At 34.2% G+C, this 20,025-nt stretch overlaps 1 protein-coding gene across 1 annotated transcript in view; it reads right to left on the minus strand.

Moving 5' to 3' along the window:
• Positions 1-742: 742 nt before the first annotated feature.
• LOC145690992 (uncharacterized) overlaps positions 743-20,025 on the minus strand; it is a 33,199-nt gene continuing 13,916 nt past the window's right edge. Inside the window, exon 2 of the mRNA XM_081766467.1 lies at positions 743-4,867. Coding sequence (XP_081622593.1) covers positions 3,412-4,867 — 1,456 coding nt within the window. The 3' untranslated portion in view covers positions 743-3,411. The remainder of the gene's footprint in view (positions 4,868-20,025) is intronic.

Consider the following 20,025-nt stretch of genomic DNA (forward strand, 5'->3'; position numbering starts at 1 on the left):
ATAAATGAAAACCTGAAAGCTCATCGTAAAATATTAATTTTGCAAAAAAAAAAAAGGAAAAAAAAAAGAAAACAAGAAAAACTGCTGGTGTGCTTCGCACAATACAGAAAACTAACTACCGATGATGAAGCACTGTAACCAATCCGAAGAGATATTTCCTACATCTGCGGGTCAAGGGAAAGCAACAGAACTCGCCTTGAATGTAATGATTGTGGAAAATACATGTTCAGATTGCAGTCAACAATTATCACTACTTGCAATACATGCAAGCAATCTCAGAAAGAGAGCAGTGAAGTGGATGTTGATTAACTTTGAACCCGCCTTGAGTCTACATATTGTGGAAAAACTTGCAAAAAGCATTCAATCATTACTGCTCTCTGCAATAAATATCAGCATTATAACAACAAGCTCAGTGACATGGATATTGGTTAGGTTCGAATCTGTTATTTTGTGTTTTGTACAGTGTTTTACTCATATTTAGCAGTATTATAGTTTAATTAAACTTATACGTTTGGTCAACAATGATTTGTCTTGATTTACTAAACCTAAATGCTCCAAAACATACTTTTTGCATCATGCGCAATGCTGAATAATCAATCACGGCCGAATTACCATCGTCGCGAGCGGAAACGTGAATTGGCAGTACGTGAGATTGATACGTAATATTGAACGAATTTTATAGCACTTTTGATAAATAAGATGTTTCGCATTTGTATATTTTATCACGTGTGTAAATTGAATATACTTTTTATGTACAAACATGATTTTTTAATAATTAGTTTCACATATCTTACAATGTCTTTCCACTAACAAAATATGGACTTCATGTAAATGCTTTTCACAATTATGCACAACCATCTTTCACCCGTATGAGATAGCATGTTTCATCAAAATTGAACTTCGATTATACCGTTCTTCATAGTCTTGACTGAGCAGTTACTCCCCATCTGTATTAATATATCTGTTGGGAAATAGAAACTTTAATTAAGCCCTTTCTACACACGTAGAACGCTTTAGTTTTTTCCTTAGTATTTAATAGTATGTTTTCTCCTGTGCATTGTAAAACGTGAGCTCCATATAAATCTTCTTTTCGCCTGTGTGTTGTCATATGTGTGAGAGTTTCATATGTGTATTAAAATATCCTTCCAAACTTGAGTATAGACTAAGTAGTGTTCCAAACTCTTCGTATATGTGAAGTTTTCCACTTGTGTATATTTAAATTTGTCTTGCCAAGCTTGAACGCGAACTATATGAAGCACTCAAATCAGAAGTTGCTAACTCATTATTGCTTGATTTTACAGGATCACGCTTTAAAATTTATAGAAATGTGTTGAAATACCGATATATTAATACAATAGTGTAAAACTTTGTATGCTGGTTCGTTTTGACAGGTGTGACGTTGTCTTACAGTACCAGATTTTTAAAAGGTAAACAGAACGTTTTTGAATAAAATTTAAAACCTGATTTAACAACTTTTCTTATAAAACGAGTGAAAAGTTGTTAAGTCAGTATACTCAAAAACTTCTAAGTATACAAGAGAATAAGTAAGGAATGCGAAACATAGCTTCGAACTTCATTTTTATCAACCCACATGCACATTCACCTTATATCATCATCCCGCGCTTGAGAAGCGACTGTGGGCGAAAAAGAGTAGAAGATATTTGCGTCGAAATTTTGGTACAGACCCTCTTTTCGCACAAACACCACGAATTCCGGTAAAGTCATTAACACTTTGGATAAAAATGCTATTAATCTCGATTTGAAATCAAAGACGACAACAACTGGAATGCAATCGTTTTCAATATTAGTCAGTCATCTTTCGGCACATACAACCTTAATACAATTTTAACGTAAAGTTTATCTGATCAGTTTAACCCATGTGGAAGGGACAAAGACTTGAGTTTATGATCGCTTCTTATCTTCAAATTGCATAAAATTTTCTGTCAAAGAGCATAAAAGAATGTTGTAAAAACGGGAAATATAAATATTTGCGGTGAAAATGGAACTGCGCAACCATGTATCGACAAGCAAGATGCAGCTAAAATGCAGATGGTCCAGAAAGTTCTAGTGTTGGAATTGACATGTTTTTCCGCTGGATCAACACTTGTAGCTGATGAGGAAAGTGCGCCCTCACTATGGATGTCGCTGAAACTTGTTGCCCTCAACTCCCTTACATACAAGAACTCTCATGGACTATATATATAAAATTTTTATCTCTAGATAAATGTTCCTTTGCAAAATCGTCATTTGAATCTTCGTCGGCGTCAGCCACCTTTACACTATCCAGCAATCGCTGTGGCGGCAAAGCAGAAGAGCTATTCGTGTAGTAGATGCGGAACCAATTTCCTCTAACATCTGCCCCCAAAATACGGACTTAACAATTTGTCCTTCACAACTTACATTCCATGCCAAAGGGCAGTTACATTTCAAGGGCTTAATGTGGTCTGACTCCTTTAATATTTAATTCTTTTGTAGTCCTCTTTAGCAGTGTATTTATCGTGCACATAATATTTCTGCCAAAAGTTAACTTGTGAGAGCGGCAAATTCTTTTCTATATGCCATGTCTATTTACGTGTCTTGTCAAGCTGATTCTAAACTAAATCCTATTGAACTTCCTTCGCATATCTGTCGTTATTGAACTATGTGTTTTACCATACGATTTGCCAAATAAGAACTGCCAGTAAATGTATTTCTACACTCCGCGCGTGTGAGACTCTTGTCTTGTGTGGATTAACAATTAACTTTCTCAATGTGAACTTTGAGTAAATAGGAGGCTACGTTCTATGCATCTCTTTGATTTGTCACTTGTGTACTGAAATGCCTTGCAAGCATTCAACGTAGACTAAATCATTTTCATCATTTTCCATCTGAGAGATTTACGTCCTATTTGGCTTAACACGTATGAACGTTGAATAAATTCCATTCCAGGGTTTTGGCACGTGTGAGATTTTGGATCGGATGTGGATTAACATGAGTGTAGAAAACTCTGAATTTCATTTAAATACTTAACCACAGTTTGGCAAGTGTGAGCTTTATATCTTTTGTGAATTAACGTGTGTAACCAAAGTTGCACGATGTTTAAATCCCTCAGCACACTCTTGGCACGTATGATGCTTTACTACTGTGTGGATTGACATTTTTGAAGCCAAACTGGAACGTCGATTAAATGCTTTACCACACCCATTGCCTGTGTAAGGTTTTTCTCATGTGTGGCTTAACAGGTGTGTAGCCAACTCTGAATTTCATTCAAATACTTAACCACACTTTGGCAAGTGTGAGCTTTATATCTTTTATGAATTAACGAGTGTAACCAAAGTTGCACGATGTTTAAATCCCTCACCATACTCTTAGCACGTGTGATGCTTTACTAATGTGTGAATTGACATGTGTGTAGCCAAATGTGAACGTACACTAAATCTTACCCCACTCTTGGCACGTGTGTGGTTTTTCTCCTGTGTGGATTATCAGGTGTCTAGCCAAACGTGAACGTACACTAAATCCCTTACCACACTCTTGGCACGTGTGAGGTTTTTCTCCTGTGTGGATTGACAGGTGTGAAGACAAATTGGAACGTCGATTAAATCCCTTACCACACTCTTGGCACGTGTGTGTTTTTTCTCCTGTGTGGATTAAGAAGTGTCTAACCAAAGCTGAACGATGATTAAATCCCTTACCACACTCGTTGCATGTGTAAGCTTTTTCTCTTGTGTGGATTAATATGTGTGTAGCTAAATGTGAACGTACACTAAATCCCTTACCACACTCTTGGCACGTGTGTGGTTTTTCTCCTGTGTGGATTAACATGTGTTTAGCCAAATCTGATCGTGCACTAAATCCCTTACCACACTCTTGGCACGTGTGTCTTTTTTGTCCTGTGTGGATTAACGAGTGTCTAACCAAAGCTGAACGATGATTAAATACCTTACCACACTCGTTGCATGTGTAAGGTTTTTCTTCTGTGTGGATTAACATGTTTGTAGCCAAATGTGAACGTACACTAAATCCCTTACCACACTGTTGGCACGTGTGAGGCTTTTCTCCTGTGTGAATTAACATGTGTGTAGCCAAATGTGAACGAACACTAAATCTCTTACCACACTCTTGGCACGTTTGTGGTTTTTCTCCTGTGTGGATTATCAGGTGTCTAGCCAAATGTGAACGTACACTAAATCCCTTACCACACTCTTGGCACGTGTGAGGTTTTTCTCCTGTATGGATTGACAGGTGTGAAGACAAATTGGAACGTCGATAAAATGCCTTACCACACTCTTGGCACGTATGAGGTTTTTCTCCTGTGTGGAGCGACAGGTGTGAAGACAAATGGGAACGTAGTTTAAATGCCTTACCACACTCTTGGCACGTGTAAGGTTTTTCTCCCGTGTGGATTAACGTGTGTGCAGCCAAATCAGAACGTCGTTTAAAGCCCTTACCACACTCTTGGCATGCGTGAGGTTTATCTCCTGTGTGGATTAACATGTGTCTAGCCAAATATGAACGTCGAGTAAATGACTTACCACACTCTTGGCATGTGTATAACCTTGCTCCTGTACGATTTAACATGTGCGTAGCCAAACATGAACATACACTAAATTCCATTCCACATACTCCGCATTTGCGGGATTTTTGACCTGTGTGCACTAAGCTATTGCTTGACAAAGTTGTACTTTGACTAAAGTGTTTTTCACTCTTTCGGTAGATATTACGCTTTTCACTTTCCTGAGCTAGAATATGCCTTGACAAAAATGATGGATGAAACCCCTTGCCAATCTGCATCGAAGTATGAGATTCCTCATGTGAATGAAAAATGGTTTCCTTTAAAGTAATACACGAGTCGTCCTCTCCGTGGAATGGTAATACGTTATCGCGCCTGTAACAAATTCAACAAATAAGGAAATGTGAATGGAGATAATGATTAAGTAGCAACAAGAAAATAATCATTCTCTTTATTTCATGATAAAATAACACTCAATTTTTTTATTACATGAAATATTGTACAAATATGAAACACTGAGTAGTTTCCATATCTTTCTATTCTCAAAATAAGAGGCTGTAGCTTGTTTCAATATATCAAATTGAGCCATCGTTTATACCGTGGCTGTCATAAGTCTTTAACCGTGGCTGCTTTGAAACAAATGCACAGTACGAGAATTAAATCTGTCTTATCTGTAGATTCATGTGGAGAAAAAACAAATTTGGGTAGCAAAGGTTTAAGAACAACTGAACTTATTAAAATAAACTCTATCGAAAATCATTCACTTATATCATCATAAGAGGAATTTCGTATATGAGACATTTTGAAACGAAGAAAAAAAATATATACAATTTCCAAGGTGAGGCAGAGAAACTTAAAGTAACCAGACTAAAGACGAATCATTTAAAGCGTAATGATTGTAGTTCAGTGGTCTAGGCGATTGGCGAGTAATCTGGAACTTTTTCGATCGAATACACGTCGAGCATTTTTTCTTTTTTTTTTTTTACTTTAGGAATGTTGATAGCGATTGACCAGCGATAACACACGCTTTATTACATTCAAATATTTGAATACTTCTTTAATAATTCTTTAATAATAAATTTCTGTGATAGACACGCCCCTGTAGTTAAGAAACGTGTTTCGCAACAACTATCACCATGCTAAACCGATGTATTACGTTCGTTAATGGCTCGGACAGATAAAGCTTATAGAGCATACAGGAGACATGTTTAAAATAGCGATCCTTCCAGTGATAGCACAATAAATCCTAATACGAAATTCGAAAACAATAGGATGTTAAGAAACCGTTGCACTCAAGAAGTAACGAAGGCAAAACGGCGCTTTGCCTATTAAATACTTGAATTCCAAAATAATGGAGCAGTTCTTTGGAAATGGCTGAAGTATTGGGTGTTGGGAGAAACATAGCCAAGAACGATGTTAACTATACGCCAGACGAATTGAACACATTTTTCTGTCAAACCTGTATGGTACCAGCCTCCATGAAACTGCAAACAATGAATAATATTGTAGCTTCGAAAATTAACTCTCTGTTCTCCTCTTCTCACGTACAGCCTGCACATGTATTAAAAGCGATCCAAAGAATTAAATATAAAGTCACTGGTACAGATGATATTTCAATAACCATGATCAGGAAAATCTTACTGCATGTACTTAATCCTATCACTGACATTTTTAATTACTCTCTTGCCACAGGTACTTTTCCCACAGTATGGAAACTCGCTAAGGTCCCCCCACTTCCAAAAAAGAACAACGCTGATAATATTGCAGACTATCGTCCTATCAGTGTCCTTCCCGAGCTTTCAAAATTTTTTGAATATATTGTAAATGGTCAAATTCGGGAATACTTAACAACAAATAATTTATTGGATACATTTCAATCTGGTTTTCGAAGTAATCATAGCACATGAACTGTACTAGTAAACATAACGGAGGATATAAGATTGGCTATTTATAACAGAAAACTGACGCTCCTTACTCTACTTGACTATAGTAGGCATTTCAAACCTTTGATTTTGATATATTACTTCAGAAATTATCATTATTGTTTAATTTTTCTGAATCAGTGGTTAAATGGTTTCATTCTTACCTTCACGAACGTAAACAAAGAGTAGTGATCAATCAGGATCACATATCGACATGGCATTGTATCAACAGTGGAGTGCCGCAGGGTAGCGTACTAGGTCCCCTCCTCTTTGCCCTTTACATTAATGATCTCCCTAAAATTCTCACCTATTGTAAATACCATATTAACGCTGATGATTTTCAGTTACATGCTTCTTTTCGCAAAACAAGATATTAAAAATGCGATTGAGAAAATAAATACTGAGTTAAACAAAATCAGAGACTGGTCTACGGCTCATGGGTTAAAATTAAATGCACCAAAATCGCAGTGCATCTTAATTGGCTCCCCAAGAATTCTTTCTTCTATTAATATCTATCAGCTCCCAAATATAATATTGTCCAATACTGTTATTCCATTTTCTACGGCTGCCAAAAATTTTGGAGTCGTAATAAATCAAAATCTCTCCTGGTCAGATCAAAAAAAAAGGAGTTTGTTAGAGAGCATTTGGTGCCCTACATACGTTAAATCGACTAAGGATTTTTTTTTACCAATATCTTAGAAGATCAAATTTGTCAAGATACTGGTGTTCCTACATCTTGACTACTGCGACTCAGTCTATTCTGATCTAACAGAAAATCAATCAAAGCACTTGCGAAGAGTGCAAAATGCCTCCAATAGATTTATTTTCAATATAACTTACAGGGAACACCTCACATCTTTTTATAAAAAACTGTCATGGCTGGCGTTAGTCGGAAGAAGAAATTTATATAATCTTACCCTATTGTACAAAATACTTACTACGTCAGAACCATCGTATCTAGCCCGTAGATTTTTATATTTATGAGATTTTCATACTAGAAGCACAAGATCACAAGATAATTTCTTGCTCTCCATCCCCAGTCACAATTCTGATTCATACTCAAAATCCTTCACAGTAAGTACTACACGCCTCTGGAACAGTTTACCTCAATCAATACACAAGGTTTCCACAGTCGCCAAATTTAAAAAAAATCGATATATTCCCTTCTCTTAAGTAAAGATAAGGACACTGGTAGCACATGAGGCATCTTCGTTTTACCAGATTATTAATAACATACATATGGACACACAACCAATAGGTAACCTATGTTAATTTGTACAGCTTATTCATACCTCTAGTACTGCTATATGCAATATGCAACTTTTGGTTTCTCCATGTTATTTTTGTTTCCCCTATTGAATATTATTTTTCAATTTTTGTTTTTTGAAGTGCTTAACCATTTTTTTTAAAATTAAGTAGTATATTGTTTTCTTATATGGTTCAATACTTTTCTTTTGTAATTGTTAATATTTTCTATGTTGGTGTTTTTTTAAATATATATAATGTATGCACGTGGTTAAGTGCTCGGAGAAGGCTGCAGATCCTTAACTTCCGCACGTAAAAGATGTCATAAATACATAAATAAATAAATACTCGTTTGTTTCAACACTTCAACTATCAAATTTTCAGGAATAATACTAGGGATAATAAATATTATCCGGAAAAATATTTAAAAATTAAAAATTTGTTATCGCTCAGGTCATACCATTACAAGCAGAAATAAAAAAAAATTGGTTTTGTGTAACGTTGCGCACGAAAAGACGAATTTCTCATCTCGATTCTAAAAACAAACCAAACAAAATCGGGATGAGACTTCACATTTTAATTCCAGACGGGACAAGGCTAACTCACTCTATCGTCATACTTTGGAGATGAGAATCGAGACGAGACGAAAAGTATCGTAAACATTTCTCGTCTTATCTCAATTCTAGAAATAGTATGTGCCACACTTTAAGCAACAATTGCTATGCAGACTGAATCTTATATATTATTTTGCTACTTTGTACTTCAGAGTTCACTGATTTATGGTCTATGTATATATTTTTGTAGCAAGGCTTTTATAATTACATCTGCAAATTCCACACGTTAGTTTATTACAAGCTTTTGTGTCAATTATATTCAGGTCTTTCTATTACAGTTATTTTCCTGGAAACGTAAAGTAGAATATTTTCTACACGAAATATTAGCAGAAAGCTTTCGTTTAAATTAGAGTAGCTGTACCCCTTCCTCGAAACCCCTACGTTTAAGTATGTTTTGCCGAATGTTAGTGCAACTATAAACTTTAATAGCATTATTATTATTATTATTATTATTATTATTATTATTATTATTATTATTATTATTATTATTATTCAAGTGTTGTAAATTTAATGGTACAACCTGTTCCACCTAGCTCCCGCCTAGTATGCATTGTGCTGAACAAACAACGGGTTTATAGGTTTCCTCCGTGTTCTGCTTCCTCGTACTATCTTTATTTCAATATTTCTTTCATTCTCATCATCGACGTGTTCTGTATCTTAGCCGGCATAACCATTACTTGAAAACAAATTTTCTTACGGCTCTTGTGAGTTCAGAATCCATACTTTCTAAACGAAATTTCCCTCGAAACTTTCCGTTATAACATTTAGCTAGTTGTAGGGACGTTTGTGAGGGTATGTCCTGTTGATCCTGACACTTCTCTCTAATCACGACTATTTTGTAACTTCTGGCTAACGCTACGGGCGATTTTACAGATTTTAATACAATGTGTCCTCATACGGAAATTGTTACCTATATTATTATTATTATTATTATTATTGAATATTTGAGACCTCAATATTACATCCTACAGCAATGTAAATAAACATACTGAAGTTACGGAAATGAAAATAAATTCTTTTAACCCTATATAAGGATGAATTGAGTTATGAGATACTATGCAAAGAAAAGATAGGAAAAAGGTGTCAGCTACTGGATAATGAAGAAAATCGAACAGAACCTAAGTAGGATGTGTCTTTATCACAACACCCTTTCGAAGTAACACCCTTTCTTTGGGTAAAGGACAGTAGTGTAATAACCTAACTCCTGGGCCAAACTCTAGGCCAACCCATTTTGAAAATATCTTTGACCAGCTCAGATTGAGTAGGGTGAGATTGAGCAAGGTGCTTTGCGCATAGGCTTTAATGACATTTAAAATCATAAAATACTAACATCTAAAACTTACATCTAACATTAAAAGTAATAAAGAAGTTTTTACGTCAAATTAAACATCCTGGGTTGATTTTAAGAATAAAAAATTGGTTAATGTATCTAATGCTATCGATAAACAAGATTTTGTAACATTAGAGCAGCTTGAATAAGCAAAGTTTACACAAAAAGAAACTGTAGAATTACCATGTTGATTGGCAAAAGATGATGTTGAGAAACCAGTCATTTTTGTATATAATTTAGCTGCTGCCTACAAATTTCTTTATAGAAGTAGTTAATGCATACAGAATCAAGTTTCAATTCATAACTTACAGACACATTTTTAAATGACATTCTATTTGAAAGTTTTCCATTACACTTTAATATAAATGATTAGTTAACAATTAGACCATCCAAAAATTCTGATTTGAAACAAGGCAAATCCTTAATGCTTATTATGTATGTAGAAAGAGAGGATGAAGATGAATACGAAAACGAATCAAGTGATAATGATAATGTTAGGAGGGTAGTATTAGGTAATTATGAATTTTAAATTTCTATATAATAAACAGGATGTATTGCGTTAAGTGTAAGAAATCAACAGATACGAAGAAAAACACTATTAGAATAGAAAAAACAGAATGGAAGATATAGTAAGAAAGGTATTGGTTCAGTATGTGGTGTTACTAAATCGTAATTCGTTAAAAAGAAAGATTGACTAGAACAAGGTAAAGGTATTAGAGAAGAAATTATAGAAGAAATTCACAAACGTTCCGTAAGAATTATCCTAGGTTAAATGTTATTGTTAAAGGTATCGATGATTTATGGCAAGCAGATCTTGTGGAAATGCATAGTGGCATGTTAAAAGGTATCTCCAAGTTAAACAAAGGCTATAAGTATTTGCTAACGATTATAGATGTGTTTTCGAAATATGCTTTTGCTGTTCCTGTTAAAGATAAGAGCGGTAAAAATGTTACAGAAGCATTTGAATCCATATTAAGAACGGGAAACCTAGTAACTTACAAACTGATCAAGGCAAAGAGTTTTACAATAAAGAATTTAAGAAGGTGATGGAGGAAAATAAGATTAATCATTACTCAACCCATAGGGGCAAGAAAGCTTCTGTTGTTGAGAGATTCAATAGAACTCTTAAACAAAACATGTGGAAAAATTTACAACACAAGGAGATTATAAATGGATAGGAATATTACCAACACTATTTAACAAGTATAATAATCGTATGCATAGAACCATTGGTTTAAAGCCTATAGAAGTGAATAAAAAGAATAAGCAAATAAGTAAATCGAAAGGGTTATTTGAAAAAGGATATACACCTAATTGGTCAACAGAAGTATTTGTTATTAGCGAAGTTATACCATCTAATGCACCTACGTATAGAATTAAAGCTTTAGAAAAAGAGGATGTGCAAGGTAGATTTTACGAACCAGAACTATTAAAGACGAAACATAAAGATGAATACTTAGTGGAGGTGTTGAGAAAGAAAGGTGACAAAGCATACGTTAAATGGTTAGTATTTGATGATTCACATAATAGCTGGATAGATAAAAGTAATGTTGTAGTATAAATTTAAATATTATTTTTATGGAATAATAACCATAATAGGTTAGTATGGATCAATGTTTGAATGAGATATGTTACGAACAGACTAAAGATATTGGTATGGTATCTTTGGTGATTTTACACTGGTTATAGATAAGAACACAAGTTACTTCAATGCTACTAAATTGTGTGCAATGGGAGATACAAGAGTTAAAAAAAAGTTAGAAAATAAAGGTTCAAATGAAATATTAGAATATTACAATAACAAACTAAGTGGACCAAATTCGGGCCACTTCAAAAACTCACCTTATACAGTAAAACTAGCTGGTAACGAAATAATGTTAAAACATATTTTCTAAACAATAAATACGAGTACTATGGATAGTTTAAACGTTATTTGTTACGAACAGATTAAAGACAATTATTGGTATGCTATTTTTGGAGATTTTAAATTGATTGTGGATAAGAGTACAAGATTTTTCATTGCTACTAAGTTGTGTCAAGATGCTGGTAAGAGGTTAGATAATTGGTTAAAAAATAAAGTCACAAGAGTTAATAAGATACTATGAGCTAGAATTAACCAACTCCTCTAATTATAGGAATTGCTCTTCCTTATACCTAATAAAAGGAGGAGACAAAGAAGCAACCTTAATCATATGTGGAACTTATGTACACAAGAAATATTTCTAGCTGTTGCCTTTTTGTTATCTAAAGATTTTTACAATAAGTGTTATGATATTATCGAAGACTATTTCATCCAAGACTTTAAGCAATATAGAGTTAACAACGAATTACTCCAAACACGAATGCAGGATATAGAAATACAGACGGAAAAGATAAGTCTTAAGAACAAGGGCTTAAAAAAAGAGCAGCACCATATACAGACGATGATTCAAAAGATAATTGCCTAATCATATACAAGAAGAACAAACTTAATTATCCTTTCCCTTATTATGCTATCAGATGCCAAAAGAGAAGTCTATATAAGCCTCTTAATGAGGCAGAAGAAAAATATCCAGATCATGAGATAATATACGAAAAGTTTCGAGATCCTAACAGTATTAAGTTATTCAACCTAGTGCAAAAAGAATTAGATATTCGTAAAGGTAAGGGTAATGAGTTTTGGACGTCCCTATCAGAAGAAGATTTGGTTAAAGAAATTTAAAAAATGGTTGTTTCTATTATCGTTTAACATCGAGTACTATTAAAAAACTTTCGATATAACTTTTATGATTATCATTTCATAAAAACTTAACATCAATATTCGATGTTATTATTTCCAATCTTCCACAGAAAATAAAACGGATTATCAAAATCAGGATTTTCTTCAGGATATTCATTGTTGTTGTTGTTAAGTATAATAACTGTTCTACAGAAAGGACAAGTGTTATTAATTCTTTACTAGGTAAGCATATATTCAACACAGAACACGTCATTTTACATAATTCAGTTTTTGTTTCTTTGCATATTGAGCATTCTTCTGAGTTCTCTATTAAATGTAAACCTGTTCAGAGTAGCACTAGTTTGTTTCTGAGGGACTCATGACATGCTTATTTACTTTTAAGAATTTAAACGTATCGATCTTACCTGTGATTTTCATTAGAAAGTTTTCCGAGAACTTCCTATCGCAACAAGTGCGTATTATGCTGTTTTTACTCTAAACCTTTGCTTTCGAACTCGAGAACGAATTTTTCGCTTTTATCGTGTAAACTAACATTTGACCAGTAAACTTTATTTTGTTATTTCTCACATGTGCTTCATCTAGCAGTGGTGTAATATCGTGCAAATCGATAAGAGAATCAAATTCTCTCAAGAAGGCTGTTAGTTCTTTTCCTGAGATGCGACAATTTTTAGAAACTATATCCCAACAGAGTTTGTCTTTAAAGGTTTTTAGGAATGTAAGTTTAAGCAAATCTGTTTTGCAAGAGAGTATGCTCCAAAGTAAGTATTCTTGGAAGTGTGTGCAAACCTCAATAGCTTGTTTTTGCGAATATTTTTCCAGTCATTTTCTTCACCAAACACGAGCCAATCAACTTTTTCTTTAAATTCATTAACATAATTTTCACTCATTTGTTGAGCGTATTCATACGTGTAGTCTTCCCAATGTATATGTCATCTTTTATGTTCTTTGTGGTTTCGTACGAAATCTGGTTTTAAATGATGATAACAACATGAACCATACCTTCGCTCACACAAGTTGTCTTAGAAAAGTTTATCACTATACTTATTAATAATGTTTTCGTATCTAACTAAGTCTCTCCTGTTTGATAATCTGACCCAATTGATGTGTTCTTCATAACGTTCTATAAAAGAAAGTGACAGTTTATGGGTTGATGTAACTGAACACCAATGTATCTTGTGCTTGAAGATATGTAGAAAGTTATCGGGTAAGTTCTTTATTTCTAAAATTTGTTTCCATTCTTTGAATTTTCGACTACTAAGTGCATTTATAACTATATTTCTACAAAGCGGATTCTGAAAGTAGTTTACAATATGCTCAGGGTTTAACCTTTGAATCGTGTCTTTTATAAGCTCATCTTTATTCATCATTGTTTTATCTTGTTTACTTGGTTGTTGTGAATTTGCAGCAGTTGTTGCTAGAGACTTATTTCTGTGCTCGTTGATTAAGGCTATTATTTCTGCTTTTCTAAGCTTTGAATAACCATGTACTCCGTTCTCTCTACATTATTGCTTAAGTTGGGGGATAGTTTTCCTTTCCATAACCTCCTTTTTTATAATAATAAGAAAGTAGGTATTCATTTTTGTTCATTTCTGTATTTAATAAATATGGATAAGCAGTATGAATGGATACAGAATAAACTTAACCTTATTCATCAAGATCTCCAACTCATAACAGTACTACTAGAAAAACAAATATTAAAAGAACAAGAAATGCTATTAAAAGAAAAAGAGAATGGAGTATTAGAAAGATATACACCAGAATCAAATTGGGATAGTGACAAAATACTTTAGCCCACAAATGATAGTGTCAAAGAACTTGAGCCTACAAATGATAGGTGAGGTAGATTTGAAAAAATAATAATAAAAATGAATTAGTTTTCATTAGATCATTAGTAACTTTCATGGGTTATTCCCATAAAGGCCATGTTCTAACACAATATGCTAATAGACATCGAGATTTCCTACGTCACATGAATATTAGCTGTTGTATTAGATAACGAAAATGATTAAAAATTATTTTTTGTATAATAAAAACAAGAGGGTAATTATGAATTTAATTAAGCGCACAGTAGTGGAATTAAAAAAAAACTTATGTAAAGGAAACGGGATCAAAAGTTATTCCCGATTAAGGAAAAACAGAACTCATAGACCGTATTAAAGAATATGAAGATGAAAAAAACAGATTAAACTTTAGCAAAACTTTCCCATTTAAAAAAACATATTGGAAAAACAAAAACCTAAGATATTAGGTAGGAAGAGAGTTTTAAAACTGCTTCCATTTAAAAAAGAAGCATTTGGAGAACCAAAAATCAAATCTGAATCAATACCATTCGATGTAAAACGTCAAAATACTACATTTAAATAAAAATTAGAAACATAGAGATTCACAACACAATACAAACCAGAAGATCCATTAGAACATAATATTAAAACATCTAAAGCTATATTAAACAGAATACAACTCAGCTTACAAAAACATGGCTCATTGAAAATTAATCTATGTTTGTTCTGAATATAAGAAAGGAAAAGAAATGCAAGAGTTTTATTTTAATACTGAAAACCGAGTAATATATCAATCAACCAATGTAAAGGAACCACTAACTAATATGAAACAAGCATTAAGAACAAGAATAGATGAGTTTCAAGCTTGAAGTTCTGGCTGGGCTCTTATAAACATTAACTTTTTTGAACTAGCAATCGTTAAATATATACCAAACAGAGGATCATCATACATTACCTAAACAGATTCAAACAAAAAGGCAGTAATTAATGTAAAAATGAAGACGAAAAATGCTTCTTATACTCATTATACAGTGCCTTATATCCTACAAATTCACATCCTGAACGAGTACCAAAAGATGATGAACTATTGTCAAACTTAGAATCCATACTAAAAAATATTCATTTTCCTGTAAAAATAAGCGATATTCCAAAAGTCGAAAAATTACTTAATATTTCTATAAATGTCTATGCGAATGATAAAGACTCTCTCTATCTCTCTCTCTCTCTCTCTCTCTCTATGGCCTATGGAACCCGGAGGTTCAATGCCGCGTTCACAAAAGCTCTCTACTGTTTTCTATCCTTAGCTAACTGCATCCAGTTTCTACTCTTATTCCAATCTCTGCGAGATCCATCTTAATATTATCCTCTCACCTGCGCCTAGCTCTTCCTAATGGTCGTTTTCCGATTGGTCTTCCAGTCAAGACTTTGAAAGCGTCTCTACTTTCTTCCATTCTAGCTGTATGACCCGTCCATCTAAGCCTCCTACACTTGACAACCCTCATAATGTTGGGTAAACCATATAAATTATGTAGTTCCTCGTTATGAAGTTTCCGCCATTCCCCATTCTCGTTCCTCTTGGGTCCAAATATTCGTCTCAGGATCTTGTTCTCAAATACTTTCAGACTATGTTCTTCCCTCAGAGTAAGCGACCATGTTTCGCAGCCATACAGAACAACAGGCAATATTATCGTTTTGTATATTTTAAGTTTCAAATTCCTCGACAGAATTCGCGACGACAAGAGATTTTGAACCGAATAGCTTAGAGACGCACTAGATAGATTTGATAAACTACATTCACGTTGAATTCTAAGAGAGGAAAATTAATACAAACAAAATTAATATAATTATATGCATCATGCTGAGACAGAGAAAGCATGGCGGGAATGACTTTTTTTAGTTTTGTTATGTAAATTTTGACAGCGTAAATAAATCTTCGAAAATAATATTTACAAGCTCTCGCATGAACACGCGTTCAAGTATCGGCTGGTACAGCGGGGGACACTTCTAAATGGTACAGCCATATGGAGATTTACGGCTAAGGTGTACAAGCAGTAGTAAGGGCCTGACTTGGTCTCACTTTGGACTTTGACCCCGACCTTTATGACGTCATAGGTCAAAGGTCAATGACCTTGGCCCGGGGTCAATGACCTAGGGGTACATAGGACCACCCCCTCTAAATTTTGGCAGGGGTACCATGGCCCACCCCTAAATTTTGGCAGAGGTACATAGGACCACCCCCCTTAAATTTTGGAAATTGCCAAATCTAAAAATTTGGTATGGTAGCCTAGGACCATAGTATGTACCTCTATCAGTATTGGGTGTCTATGTCGTTCCCTTTCATGGGTAAAAAATTGCCAAAAAGTCAAATTTCGGGGGTTTTTGACCTAATTTATCCCCTTGGATGAGGTGTTATTACCCTATATGGTTATATGGACGTATACAGGGGTCCATTCCCTTTCATAAGACATGGGTATATTAATGCACCCCTTGAAAAATTTGGGAGGAGTACCTTGGCCCACCCCTTAAATTTTGGAAATTGCCAAATCTAAAAATTTGGTGTGGTAGCCTAGGACCACAGTATGTACCTCTATCAGTATTGGGGGTCAATGTCGTTCCCTTTCATGGGTAAAAAATTGCCAAAAATTCACATTTCGGAGGTTTTTGACCTAATTTATCCCCTTGAATGAGGTGTTATTACCCTATATAGTTATATGGGCCTATACAGGGGTCCATTACCTTTCATAAGACATGGGTATATTAATGCACCCATTGAAAAATTTGGGAGGGGTACCTTGGCCCACCCCTTAAATTTTGGAAATTGCCCAATTTAAACATTTGGTATTATAGTATAGGACCCTAATATGTATTATGATAAATTTGGATGGTCCACCTCGTTCCCTTTTTAGGGGTACCAAATTGCCAAAATATAAACGTAAGCAATACGTAGTACCACGTGTTTGGTTTTGACCTAATTTATCCCCTTGGATGAGGTGTTATTACCCTATATGGTTATATGGGCGTATACAGGGGTCCATTATCTTTCATAAGACATTGGTATATTAATGCACCCCTTTAAAAATTTGGGAGGGGTACCTTGGCCCACCCCTTCATTTTTAGAAATTGCCCAATTTAAACATTTGGTATTATAGTATAGGACGCTAATATGGATCACTATAAATTTGGGTGGTCCACCTCGTTCCCTTTTAGGGGTACAAAATTGCCAAATTTTAGTACAACCACGTGTTTGGTTTTTTAACCTAATTTATCTCCTTGGATGAGGTCCTATTACCTTATATGGTTATATGGTCATGTATAGGTGTTCATTCCCTATCATAAGACATAGGTACTTTGGTGCACCCCTTTAAATTTTTAGGAGGGGGTACCCTGGCCCACCCCTTCAATTTCAGAAATTCTCCAATTTAAGCATTTGGTATTATAGTACAGGACCTCATTATGTATCATGATAAATTTGGATGGTCCATCTCGTTCCCTTTCATGGGTACGAAATTGCCAAATTTAGGTACAACCACGTGTTTGGTTTTTGATTTAATTTATTCCCTTGGATGAGGTCCTATTACCTTATATGGTTATATGGTCATGTATAGGGGTCCATTTCCTATCATAAGACATAGGTACATTTTTGCACTCCCGGGAGGGGTACAATGGCCCACCCCTTTAATTTTGGAAATTGTTCAATTTAAACATTTGGTATTACAGTATAGGACCCTAATATGGATCACTATAAATTTGGATGGTCCACCTCGTTCCCTTTTTAGGGGTACAAAATTGCCAAAATATAAACGTAAGCAATACGTTGTACCACGTGTTTGGTTTTGACCTAATTTATCTCCTTGGATGAGGTCCTATTACCTTATATGGTTATATTGTAATGTATAGGTGTTCATTTCCTATCATAAGACATAGGTACATTGGTGCATCCCTTTCAATTTTAGGAGAGGTACGTACCTTGGCCCGCCCCTTAAATTTTAGATTTTTTTTTGATTTAAGCATTCGGTATTATAGTACAGGACCTTAATATGTATTATGATAAATTTGGATGGTCCACATCGTCCACTTTCATGGGTACGAAATTGCCAAAATATAAACGTAAGCAATACGTTGTACCACGTGTTTGACATTTTGACCCAATTTATCTCTTGGATGAGGTCCTATTACCTTATATGTTTATATGGTTATGTATAGGGGTCTATTCCCTATCATAAGACATAGGTACATTTGTGCACCCCTTTAAAATTTGTTAGGGGTACCTTGGCCCATCCCTTAAATTTTAGAAATTGCTCATTTTATATATTTGGTATTATAGTACTGGACCCTAACATATATTATGATAAATTTGGGTGGTTTACTTCGTTTCTCTTTCATGGGTACATGTTATATGGGTATGTACAGAGGTTTATTACCTTTATATGTTTATGTTCCCTTTTAAATTTGGGGAATTATCAAATAACAAAATTCGGTAAACCTTTTTCTAGGACCCATTGGTGTTCCTCTTATGGCCAAATATTCAAAATTTAAAGGTTATTGACCGGCTTTATTATTGAATAAGTACAGGATTTATTACTTTTTCATAACACACAGGTGTATTTGTGTACCAATCTTAAATTTTGGGAGGGGTACATTTCTTATTGTCATATCAATAATTGGTAATGGTTCTTAAAATTGGATAGTATCTCATTCATTGGGTAAATCATTGTGAAATATGAGTATGATCACGTAATCAGTTATTGACCTATGATGGAATTAGGAGTCCAGGACATTGGAACATTGAAACCTTGTAGGATAATTTGAGAATTGCGTTATTGGTTTTGGTTATTCCCGCCAAATATAAACGTAAGCAAGACGTTGTACCACGTGATTGTCCTTGATGAGGTAGTGTACAGGGATTCATTTCCTTTGTTGTGGTACTTCTTAAGTTTGAGTACACACACACTTCTAGAAAACAGTTGGTTCTACTCAGGTAAACAATTGACGGACATTATTGACATTACTGAACATATAATGATATGATTAACTCTAAGACTTAGGTATATCAAGAGAAGTATTCTTTAAATTTGGGAATGGTGATAAACAGAATTTTAACATAAGGTGCGAAATTTGAAACAATACATTGAACTTTAGTCACAGCTCATAGTCTAAGATCATTGGTGGTGATTGATTTGAAATCTGATAGCTAACCTTATTGAATCTTATGACTCATAGACGAAAGGCAATACATGCTACAACACTGGCAAAGTTATTGTTAATGCAATTTGATTGGTTGATCACTATCTTTCCTGCAATCTGATTGGTTGATCACTATCTTTCGTGCAATCTGATTGGTTGATGATTTTCAAATCTTTGCTGTATTCAGTTTTAAGTTTTGTTTAACATTTAAAAATCTTGGTTTCGTTCAACATTTTGCACTCACTGATAAATATGATCAAAACCGTTTATTTGTTAATCGAATAGTTAAAAACCGGATAAAGTTTGACGGTTAACCGTGAAACGTAAAATTTTTTTAGTTTGAAATTTTTTTGCTTTAAATTTTTGGTTTGAAAATTTTTTCGTTTCCAAATTTTTTTGTTTCAAAATTTTGTTTGAGATTTTTTGTTTGAATTTTTTTCGTTTCAAAATTTTGTTTCAAAGATTTTTGTTTGAAAGTTTGGTTTGACATTTTTAAAAGTTTGTGCACCCATTAGTAAAGAACTGAAACTGTTTAGAGCAAAAACCTTTGACAACATTGTGGTGCAATAGTACACGTCAGAACCTGGGGTTGTACTTGAAATGAAAAAACACAATTCATTGAAATGGATCATTTTATTACACTTCACATACATCCATACCAGATAGTGGTTCTGGATATTGTCGATACAATGTATTTTGAACTTCTTGCACTAGTTTGTCTTTAGCATATAATTTTAA

The sequence above is a fragment of the Thermobia domestica genome, chromosome 7, assembly GCF_964235325.1.
Source record: "Thermobia domestica chromosome 7, izTheDome1.hap1.1, whole genome shotgun sequence".
Classification (NCBI taxonomy): domain Eukaryota; kingdom Metazoa; phylum Arthropoda; class Insecta; order Zygentoma; family Lepismatidae; genus Thermobia; species Thermobia domestica.